This window comes from Heteronotia binoei, chromosome 19 (genome assembly GCF_032191835.1).
Source record: "Heteronotia binoei isolate CCM8104 ecotype False Entrance Well chromosome 19, APGP_CSIRO_Hbin_v1, whole genome shotgun sequence".
NCBI lineage: Eukaryota > Metazoa > Chordata > Lepidosauria > Squamata > Gekkonidae > Heteronotia > Heteronotia binoei.
In genome coordinates, this window is record NC_083241.1 from 5,919,487 (window position 1) to 5,931,268 (window position 11,782).

Consider the following 11,782-nt stretch of genomic DNA (forward strand, 5'->3'; position numbering starts at 1 on the left):
GGGGATGAAATGCTGTCCCCTCTTGGCACTGTGAGGCAGACAGCCCTCTTTGCCATCTGCTTCCATCCTTTTTATTTTTTTAAAAAATGTTTTTACTTAAATACAGTACATTCTCTAAAGCTTTCTCAATTACAATAAAAATAATCACTATTCTAGATGCAAAAATAAGATTTCCAGATAATATAAACACCCTCTAGAGAAGTTATTTAATATACACAGAAACCTTGGAGGTAAATAAGGCTGTTAACCCTGCCAAACGGTCCTACAGAAGGATAATTAGAACGTGGAACCCAAACCATACGCTTTCCTCCAGTTTATTTTTCCCTTTTGCCAAACAGCTAAAAACTGCCTATGAAAAGCACCAGATGTTTGAGAGGCACAAGACTCAAACAGTAATCCTCCTCTTACCATAGTTTTGAATCTTTGCATTTTCAAGTACATTTCAAAAAGGAAGTATTAAAACAAGGCTTAAGAAGTTTCTCCTGTATCTTTTTTTAAAGCTAGCTCTGTGGCAAAAATGCACCTCAAATAAAGAGAGACGTATTTTTTTCTTCTAAACTTGCAACAGGGCTCTGTGTTGCTTTGTAAGCTGAGTAACCTGGTGAAGAGAGGCTGCTGAGTTTGTAGCTTTGTTTAAAGCACTCTGCTAAGTCGTGGGTAACTATACCAGTAACTAACTATACCAGTTAACCCCAACAGGTTACGGGCCCAATGCACTTCCGCGAGAGTCAAAGACCCTCGAAAGCTCATATCCCGAAACTCTTGTGGGTCTCTAAGGTGAAACTGGACTCGAGTCCAGTTGTTCTGTTCCCAGACCTGGTGGGAAGTCTCCATAGGCCAGAGGAAGATTGGAGGTGATTGGATCAGCCCCATTATGAAAAGGAGAAGGAAGACAAAGACAAGAGAAGATTCGTTTCTTACGGCAACTGTGGGCTTGTGCTTTTGAATGGGAGCGACCGAACCTGCAGAAGTGGGGGGTTGCAGAGCACCGGACGTTGTAGATGAGGGCGTGGGCATTAAAGTCCCCATTGCAGATGCGTCTGAGGCAGATCTGTTTCTCAGGTTCCTGTTGTTGCGGTTGCGCTGGCTCAGAGGAACGGATCTGGAAGCCAAGCTGGACTCTGTTGAAGAATGAGTCAAGGGGTGCAGGAAAGCTGCCAGTTTCCCCTTGGCTCGTTCCCACTCATTCTTCACATTGTTTAACAACAGCAGAGACTGTCTCTGTTTGATCAGGGATGGCTTTGGGCAGTTGCTCTCCAAGGTAACAGTCGGTGGCGGGACCGGTGAAGTCCTTGGTTTCGGTTGGGGGAGGCCGAAAAAACGAGCAAAAGCACCAGGCCTCGGAACAGGTTTGGGCTCAGGTGGATTCTCTCGCTTGCTTTCTGTGGAGTTGGCTGAGGAAGACCCCTCGCCTTTGGGGTCCTCGCCCTTCGCAGCGTGTTGGTCTCCATTCCCACTCGCTATCGGTTGAGCTTCGTCGCTGCCGTCTGGACTCACGCTGGACTCGTACACAGGAGGTGCTTCCGCCATGCTGCTTTCTCCGGTCTCCTCGTGGCTGTTTTCTTCTGAGTCCGCAAAGAGCAGCCAGGAAGGCGGAGCTGTTGGGATAACATCAGTGGTCACTTGGCACCAGGGGATGTCTTGCCAAGAGCCAGACTCTGCCCAATACAGGACCCTCTTCTCTAGTAAGAAATCATGCTGACAGAACGGAAGAAAAAGAGAGTCACCGAACAAACAGCCATGGCACTGTAGCAGGACTTACAGAACCAATAATAACAGAACCAATATAACCAATAATCCCAGAGTCTGCTTGCAGGAGGGTCGACTGAGGGGTGACATGATAGAAGTTTACAAGATAATGCATGGGATGGAGAAAGTAGAGAAAGAAGTACTTTTCTCCCTTTCTCACAATACAAGAACTCGTGGGCATTCGATGAAATTGCTGAGCAGACAGGTTAAAACGGATAAAAGGAAGTACTTCTTCACCCAAAGGGTGATTAACATGTGGAATTCACTGCCACAGGAGGTGGTGGCGTCCACAAGCATAGCCACCTTCAAGAAGGGGTTAGATAAAAATATGGAGCAGAGGTCCATCAGTGGCTATTAGCCACAGTGTGTGTGTGTGTGTGTGTGTGTATATATATATATATATATATATATATATATATATATATATATATATATATATATATATTGGCCGCTGTGTGACACAGAATGTTGGACTGGATGGGCCATTGGCCTGATCTAACATGGCTTCTCTTATGTTCTTATGAGGGTAAAAAAATAAATAAAACCTACCTACCTACCTATTACTGCTCATATGGCTATCGCCTTAAGCAGAAGTTAGCAGCGCAAATAAGTAAGTCTTGAATGACAAGACTTAAGGAATATTCTCAGCTATGCAGTTTATCGGATCTTATACCAGAGCAAAGCAGCCCCATGGTGCAGAGTGCTCAAGCCACAGCGTTGCAGTCCAAGCTCTCCGCTCACAATCTGAGTTTGATCCCGGCAGAAGCTGGGTTCAGGTAGCCAGCTCAAGGTTCACTCCGCCTTCCAGCCTTCTGAGGTCGGTAAAAGGAGTCCCCAGCTTGCTGAGGAGAAAGTGTAGGTGACTAAGGAAGGCAACGGCAAACCACCCTGTCTGCCGTGAAAACGTCGTGTTGTGACGTCACCCCAGAGTCAGAAACGACTGGTGCTTGTTACTTTTTTACACCAGAGCAAGCGGCATCTATTTAGTAGGAGGTTACTCAGGGGTGACCAGTCACTCTCCAAATCATTCATCGAAGTTTGAGTTCAGTGGCACCTTTAAGACCAACAAGTTCAGTACTGGGCATAAACTTTCATGTATCTGAAGAAATGTGCACACGAAAGCTGATGCCCAGAACTGAACTTTGTGGTCTTATTTATTTATTTTTATTTATTTAATTTATATCCCGCCCTCCCTGCCAAGGCAGGCTCAGGGAGGCCACTAGACTCGTATTTTTCCTGTTGCTTCAGACCAGGGGTGGCCAAACTTGCTTAACATAAGAGCCACATGGAATGAGATGTTTGAGAGCCGCAGGCAGGGAGGGAGGCAAATAGATGGGGAGGGAGAGAGAGGTGGAAAGAAAGCAACTTTTAACGCCTTCTCCAAGCTGCTGGCTAGCTTGACTTGGAGAAGCGATTTAAAGAAAGAAATGCCTTCTCCAAGGTGGTCAAACCACATTTTGGCCACCCCTGCTTGAGACCAACACGGTTACCCACCTGAATCCAAGCCATTCAGTCCCTCTCTTTCCCTTCTCCAGTCACTCAGAGGCACTCTCATTCCCTCCTCCAGTGACCCACTCTTCTTTTCGATTAGTATCTGAAGATGTATGCGTGCACACAGAAGTTTATACCTTGAATAAAACTTTTCCTGGCACAGGTTTTGGTGTAATTTTAAAAACCTTCACAACCTTATGCTTGAAGCCGCCGGCGCAAAGAACATAATATTTACCATTTCATAAAAAGGTAAAAGGTAGTCCCCTGTGCAAGCACCAGTCGTTTTTGACTTTGGGGTGACGTTGCTTTCACCATGTTTTCACGGCAGACTTTTTACAGGGTGGTTTGCCATTGCCTTCCCCAGTTATTTACACTTCCCCCCCAGCAAACTGCGGACTCATTTGACCGACCTCGGAAGGATGGAAGGCTGAATCAACCTGGAGCCAGCTACCTGAACCAGCTTCCGCTGAGATCGAACTCAGGTCGTGAGCAGAGGGCTCTGACTGTAGTACTGCAGCTTTACCACTCTGTGCTCGGGGCTCTCCATTACCATTTCGTACCTTGGCAGATTTGTTTGCTTTGAAACAGCTGGGGACGACTCGACTGTTTTTTCTTGTTTGATTGACCCCCATATTCAAAGGGCGTTTATGCTGGGCCGTTTTAATGTGCTTCCTTCTGCCGTGTTATTTATTTATTTATTTATTATCATTTCCTATTTCTATCCCGCCCTCTCCTCAGGCGGACTCAGGGTGGCTAACGATCAATTCAATTAAACATCCACAATTTCAGGTTAAAAACGATAAAATACAATTAAATATTTTAAAACATTTAAAACATTTTATGGTGCTGTTCAGATACGATATACAATAAGGCAGGATCTTCCTTCCTAACAATGATCCCATAGTGGTTGTAGTTCCTCATATAAATTTTTGGCCACTGTGTGATACAGAGTGTTGGACTGGATGGGCCATTGGCCTGATCCAATATGGCTTCTCTTATGTTCTTATGTGACACACAATATTGGACTGGAGGGGCCACTGGCCTGATCCAACAGGGCTTCTCTTATGTTCTTATGTGACACAGAGTGTTGGACTGGATGGGCAATTGGCCTGATCCAACATGGCTTCTCTTATGTTCTTCTGTGACACAGAGTGTTGGACTGGAGGGGCCATTGGCCTGATCCAACATGGCTTCTCTTATGTTCTTATGTGACACAGAGTGTTGGACTGGAGGGGCCATTGGCCTGATCCAACATGGCTTCTCTTATGTTCTTATGTGACACAGATTGTTGGACTGGATGGGCCATTGACCTGATCCAATATGGCTTCTCTTATGTTCTTATGTGACACACAATGTTGGACTGGAGGGGCCACTGGCCTGATCCAACAGGGCTTCTCTTATGTTCTTATGTGACACAGAGTGTTGGACTGGAGGGGCCATTGGCCTGATCCAACATGGCTTCTCTTATGTTCTTATGTGACACAGATTGTTGGACTGGATGGGCCATTGACCTGATCCAACAGGGCTTCTCTTATGTTCTTCTGTGACACAGAGTGTTGGACTGGATGGGCCATTGGCCTGATCCAACATGGCTTCTCTTATGTTTTTATGTGACACAGAGTGTTGGACTGGATGGGCCACTGGCTTGATCCAACAGGGCTTCTCTTATGTTCTTCTGTGACACAGAGTGTTGGACTGGATGGGCCATTGGCCTGATCCAACATGGCTTCTCTTCTGTGACACAGAGTGTTGGACTGGATGGGCCACTGGCCTGATCCAACAGGGCTTCTCTTATGTTCTTCTGCGACACAGAGTGTTGGACTGGATGGGCCACTGGCCTGATCCAACATGGCTTCTCTTATGTTCTTATGTGACACAGAGTGTTGGACTGGATGGCCCATTGGCCTGATCCCACATGGCTTCTCTTATGTTCTTATGTGACACAGAGTGTTGGACTGGATGGGCCATTGGCCTGATCCCACATGGCTTCTCTTATGTTCTTATGTGACACAGAGTGTTGGACTGGATGGGCCACTGGCCTGATCCAACATGGCTTCTCTTATGTTCTTATGTGACACAGAGTGTTGGACTGGATGGGCCATTGGCCTGATCCAACATGGCTTCTCTTATGTTCTTATGTGACACAGATTGTTGGACTGGATGGGCCACTGGCCTGATCCAACATGGCTTCTTTTATGTTCTTATGCAGTGTAAGGTGCCAGTCCTCTCCCAGTTTAGGTATTAAAGGCCTATCGGAATAATTTAATTTTGCATGCCCTGTGGAATTGGGAGAGATCCCGCAGGGCCCTCATGGCCTCCAGGAGGGCGTTCCACATTTCTGGTGCTGCCACTGAGAAGGCCCGAGCCCGTGTAACACACAGCCTGGCCTCCCTTGGTCCGGGGATGGACAATAGATGTTGTGTCCCTGAATGCAGTGCTCTCTGGGGAACTTGCGGAGAAAGATGGTCCCGTAGATAAGTTATACAAGAGGTTTAAAAAAAATATCGTTCTTAGATAGGCTCTGTCCCTGTAGGCTGCAGTACTGTAGTCCTAAGCTCTGCTCACGACCTGAGTTCGATCCCCGGTGGAAGCTGGGTTTTCAGGTAGCCGGCTCAAGGTTGACTCAGCTTTCCATCCTTCTGAGGTCGGTAAAATGAGTACCCAGCTTGCTGGGGGCAAAGTGTAGATGACTGGGGAAGGCAATGGCAAACCACCCCGTAAAAAGTCTGCCGTGAAAATGTTGTGAAAGCAACACCCCAGAGTCGGGAACGACTGGTGCTTGCACAGGGGACCTTTCCTTTCCCCTGTGGGCTGAAGGAAACCGAAGGAACGGACCATATACTTTTATCCTGTAGATTCTACTGTGATTTACTTGCATCTTATCCCTGGAGGGTAAATCTGATATAAACAAGATAATAACCTTACTGGCCTCAAAGAAGGCTGAAACCATCGAAGTGTTGGCAAACTTCCTTTACTGTGCTTATTAGAGAAGTCTGTTTAGAATGTTTAATTAACCGCCATTTCCCCCCCTGCTTCCTTGATACTGTTGTTATGCCAATAAAGGTTCTGTGACTGTGACTGTATATAACAGTTGGGGATGGGTACAACAGACCCATGTCGAGGAGAAAATAATGGGGTGCGGTGGGGGAGAGGAGATTTGCTAAAATTGTTTTGTCCTCTCAAAGCCTAAATATACAAACAGATGTGCCCAGATGATTCCAAAAGAGATTAAAAAAAAAAAGACTACATTGGCATGCTTTACTGGTAGGAATATATTAAAGATGCAGTTCAGCACGAGAGAGAGAATTGTTTCAGGTCTCCAAACCCGGTTTCCAAACTTCTAGGTCATCTCCATACAATGTTCGAAACCCCGCTGGCAATATTTGTAACCTAGGAGATATGTAAGCATCATATTTTGGAACAATGCTACAAAGAATGTTATACAAACACACTTCAAAGGGCCTCGTGAAGGAATAATTAATTACAGATTGACTTGAAGTCATCAGGCAACAACCACCAAAAAAGATGCACTGGGATTGCTGTTTTTCTTCTAGCCTGTGCGTTTAGACACATTTAAATTCAGCATTCGCGAAATATTTTCGAGGGCTCACATTCATTAGAGAGCAAGTGTGGCGTAGGGAGTTAGTGTCAGATCGGTTCAAATCCTTACTCTGCCATGGAAGCTCCCTGGGTGGTCTTGGGCCAGTCTCTCTCTCTCTCAGCCTAACCACCTTACAGGGTTGTTGTGATGATAAAAATAGGAGTATGGAGAATGATATAAGAACATAAGAGAAGCCATGTTGGATCAGGCCAATGGCCCATCCAGTCCAACACTCTGTGTCACACAGTGGCCAAAAAATTTATATAGGACCAGAACCAATGGGTTGAAATTAAATCAGAAGAGTTTAGAAACATGGAGGAACAACCAAGATTGCCATTTTAAACCTTCAATAAAATACCCCTTCCCAAAATGCTGACTTACCATTGTCCACAGGAGAATCTCTTCGTAGTCGGGCATGTCAAACTCAGGGGCACGCACAAAGTTTGCCTCCCTCTCAGAATCCTCTACGAAGCTTGAGGACATTCTGAAAGGTACGTCTTCCAGGCAACTCATGTTGCTTCTCAGCCTGTTGCACTCTAATGAAAGCAAACAAGAAGAACGGGATTGCAGTTCAGAGTCTGATCCCTGTTCATCCTAAAGGCTTGCAGCAAGTAACAGCCTTTTACACACAAGGACACAACCCACCAGGAAGTTATCGTACGCCAGGGGTGGCTGAACTTGCTTAACATAAGAGCCACAAAGAATAAATGTCAGATGTTTGAGAGCCTCAGACATGGACATCAAACATCTGAGAGCTACAAGGCATGATTGCCAGATATTGGAGGGAGGAAGGAAAATAGATGGGGGAGAGGTGGAAAGAAAGCAACTTTAAACGATGTCTGGCTTGGCTTGGAGAAGTGATTAAACGGGACAAATGCCTTCTCCAAGCTGGCTGATGGGGTGGTGGGAGCTTTGAGAGCCACACAATATGTGTGAAAGAGCCACAAGTGTGTTTCCCAAGCCACAGTTTGGCCATCACTGTCCTACACAATGGGGCAACACTCCCCCCCATGCTGCAGTTGTGCAGGAGAACGTCCCAGTGGACTTGGGGATGATATAAAAACTCATCAGCCAATCCTCCAAGAGCTTACAAGGCTCTTTCTTGCAAGCTCTTGGAGGACTGGCTACATCAGGGGCCTAATATGCAAAGGAGCTCCTGCTAGAATTCCACCCCTGTCCAGAACCCACCTTTTTTGGTGGTCCATGGTACCCATGATATAAAAACTCCATAGGTCAGTCTTGAAACCACTATACCAGGGGTGGCCAAACTGGCTCGGGAGCCACATGTGGCTATTTGACACGTATTGTGTGGCTCTCAAAGCCCCCAGTGCCCCTTTGGCATTTGTCTCACTTCTCCAAACCAAACCAGCTGGCAGCTTGCAAAATGCATTTAAAGTTAAAGTTGATTTCTTTTCGCCTCTCCCCCCCATCTATTTTCCTTCCTTCCTTCCCTTCCTTCCTTCGCAGCTCTCAAACATCTGACATTCAAGTCTTGTGGCTCTCAAACATCTTATGTTAAGCAAGTTTGGTCACCCCTGCACCATACACGTATGTATTCTTCCCAACCTCTATTGGTCCCATAAAGGATACCTTTTCATTGATTTGGCCTGTCCTAGATCTTAAGCTAAACGGACCAGCGGCCTACGCAGACCTGGCAACAGATTGAACCAAACTAGCTTTGGGAACATAAGAACATAAGAGAAGCCATGTTAGATCAGGCCAATGGCCCATCCAGTCCAACACTCTGTGTCACACAGTGGCAAATTTTTTTTGTGGCTAATAGCCACTGATGGACCTCTGCTCCATATTTTTATCTAACCCCCTCTTGAAGGTGGCTATGCTTGTGGCCGCCACCACCTCCTGTGGCAGTGAATTCCACATGTTAATCACCCTTTGGGTGAAGAAGTACTTCCTTTTATCCGTTTTAACCTGTCTGCTCAGCAATTGCACCGAATGCCCACGAGTTCTTGTATTGTGAGAAAGGGAGAAAAGGACTTCTTTCTCTACTTTCTCCATCCCATGCATTATCTTGTAAACCTCTATCATGTCACCCCGCAGTCGACGTTTCTCCAAGCTAAAGAGTCGCGTTTCTTCATAGGGAAAGCGTTCCAGCCCTTTAATCATTCTAGTTGCCCTTTTCTGGACTTTCTCCAATGCTATAATATCCTTTTTGAGGTGGGAAGTACTTTCCACCCTCGTTCTTGCTGCTGCCATCCCCAACCTACTTTCAAATATTCTTTAACCAGAAGAAGGAGGGACAGTGCCTCAGTGGTAGAGCATCTGCTTGGTAAGCAGAAGGTCCCAGGTTCAATCCCCGGCATCTCCAACTAAAAAGGGTCCAGGCAAGTAGGCGTGAAAAATCTCGCTGGAGACCCTAGAGAGCCGCTGCCAGTCTGAGTAGACAACACTGACTTTGATGGACCCAGGGTCTGATTCAGTAGAAGGCAGCTTCATATGTTCAGATGTATGTTCAAGGAAACTATCAAGTTCTCCCCTACAGACTATTTACAACCAAACTAAGCCAACGTTTATAACCCCAAAGAGTGTGTGGCCAGGGGAGTAATGCGAAGATCAGGGTTCCCTAGTACGTCAGCGAGGAAGCCGGATCGACAGTAACTGGCTTTACGATGTGGCACGTGTGCTTCCATGAGTACATCCCCTTAAGCAATGCTTTAGGAAGCCTAGCCGGGGTTTAGACCATCTGCTATCAGACGAAAAAAAGGCGTTCAACGTAAGCTAAGCTGTGCCATTATGGGAAGAGGGCAAAAAGGAGGCAGCAATCACCATAAAAAAAAAATTCTGTTTCCCAAACCCTTGGAGGTGGATAAGTTAGCTACAGAGACCATCTCTTGGAACACTTTCCCTATGAAGAAAGGTTAAAATGCTTGGGGCTCTTTAGCTTGGAAAAATATCGACTGAGGGGTGACATGAGAGAGGTTTACGAGATTATGCACGGGGTAGAGAAGGCAGAGAAAGAAGTACTCTTCTCCCTTTCTCACAACACAAGAATTTGGAGGCACTCAATTAAATTGCTGAGCAGTTGGGTTAGAACGGAAAAAAGGAAGTACTTCTGCACCCAAAGGGTGATTAACACATGGAATTCACAGCTTCAAGAGGGGATTGGATAAACATACGGAGCAGAGGTCCATCAGTGGCTATTAGCCACAGCGTATTGTTGGAACTCTGTCTGGGACAAGTGATGATCTGTATTCTTGGTGCTTGGGGGGGGGGGGGCAACAGTGGGAGGGCTTCCAGTGTCCTGGCCCCACTGGTGGACCTCCTGATGGCACCTGGGGTTTTTTGGCCACTGTGTGACAGAGTGTTGGACTGGATGGGCCATTGCTCTGACCCAACATGGCTTCTCTTATGTTTGGGGCAAGTGATGCTCTCTCTATTCTTGGGGGGGGGGGCTCCTAGTGCTCTGGCCCCACTAATGGACCTCCTGATGGCACCTGGAGTTTTTGACCACTGTGCGACAGTGTTGGATGGGCCATGGGCCTGATCCAACATGGCTTCTCTTATGTTCTTATGTCTGGGGCAGTGATGCTCTGTATTCTTGGTTCTTGGGGGGGGGGGCACAGTGGGAGAGCTTCTAGTGTCCTGGCCCCACTGATGGACCTCCTGATGGCAGCTGGTTTTTTGGCCACTGTGTGACACAGAGTGTTGGACTGGATGGGCCATTGGCCTGATCCAACATGGCTTCTCTTGTGTTCTCTTCTGATCACTTCCTTCTACTGGCATTTGGGTGTATCATGTTATTTTTAATCCACGTTTGGACAGGTCTTACTTGTCTGCATAAACTGGACATCCTTTTGAATCAAAAGGAGAGAAATAAAGTAACTGATCACGGACGAAGTTACACATGTGAGCACATTTTACATTCCCTGTGTTGTAAGGAGGCAGAAGACGGAGACGGGTGCATATGACTTTTATCAGGAACCTGTTCTTTAAAGTTCTTCTACCCGGCCTTTCTCCACAGAGCAGACTCAAAAAGATTACGATCAGACCACTCTGCAGTGACTCACAAAAGCCCCTCCCCTGCCACAAATTTTGCTAGTCTTTAAGATGCCCCTGGATTCGTGCTCTTTTCTGCTGATAATCAAGCTATTTACAGGAGCCAGACATAAAGCTATTAACTGCACTCTTGTGTCCTTCCCTTCTGATGCACCAGGATAATCCTTGCAGGAAGAGCCTATATGTGGACTCAGGTTGGACCTACTTAAATGGTGGGGGGGAGGGGAGGGAAGTGTCAGGGACAGGGTGAAGGATGCTTATGGAAAGGGGGAGGGGAGAAAGTGGGTAAAGGGCCAGCTTTCCTCTGCCTTTAGAGAAGTAGCAGCCCTTTGAAGAAAAACAAGGGATGAATATAAAATCACCAGTTTCACCCTCTTCTTGTTCACACGTTCAAAACCACAACCAGTAAGTCACATGACATGCAGGCTGTTTTGGACAGTCAACCGTGCATCTCTCTTCAGACTCCTTCTGCACGATTTCATTTTTCCATATGAAAAAAAAAATAAAACGTCAGCAAACCCCTATTTTTTCTGCCCTTCCTGCTGGCTAATTTATGAAAGGGACGGCTGCAATTTATCCTGGATTCCCCACCCCCTTCCATTTGGGGCTTGTGATTCATTTTTATTATATTTCCAGAGAAAGCTCAGCACCAATAGGTCTGTAGTACCTCTTATGCTTCATTAAGGACTTTGGATTCAGAATAACTAATTTTATGAGAGTTCCAGGCAAATTCCAATTCTTTCAGTCACTAATCGATGTCACTGTTCTTAGATTTTAAGAGGAGGGAGACTTTACTCTCTAGTACTAATTCCTGCCAAAGCCAAAAGGACACTCAGCTGAAGGTGAAAGGAAAATCTGATGCTGCAAAGAACAATACTGCATCGGAACATGGATTGAAGATCTATGAATCAAGGTAAGCTGGATATG

The 11,782-nt window shown here is 46.2% G+C and overlaps 1 protein-coding gene across 1 annotated transcript; it reads right to left on the reverse strand.

Moving 5' to 3' along the window:
* Positions 1 to 633: 633 nt before the first annotated feature.
* UBAP1L (ubiquitin associated protein 1 like) lies at positions 634 to 7,379 on the reverse strand. The gene is made up of 2 exons (XM_060260365.1): positions 7,223 to 7,379; positions 634 to 1,698 (listed from the first exon to the last, which is right to left on the reverse strand). The coding sequence occupies exons 1-2, from the start codon at positions 7,352 to 7,354 to the stop codon at positions 634 to 636; spliced, it is 1,197 nt and encodes a 398-aa protein (XP_060116348.1). The 5' UTR covers positions 7,355 to 7,379.
* Positions 7,380 to 11,782: the final 4,403 nt, after the last annotated feature.

Coding starts and splice junctions, on each gene's coding strand:
- UBAP1L (XM_060260365.1), bottom strand. CDS start 7,354: ATGAGTTGCCTGGAAGACGTACCTTTCAGAATGTCCTCAAGCTTCGTA. Junction 1,699..7,222: donor AGATTCTCCTGTGGACAATG/GTAAGTCAGCAT, acceptor CCGTTCTGTCAG/CATGATTTCTTACTAGAGAA.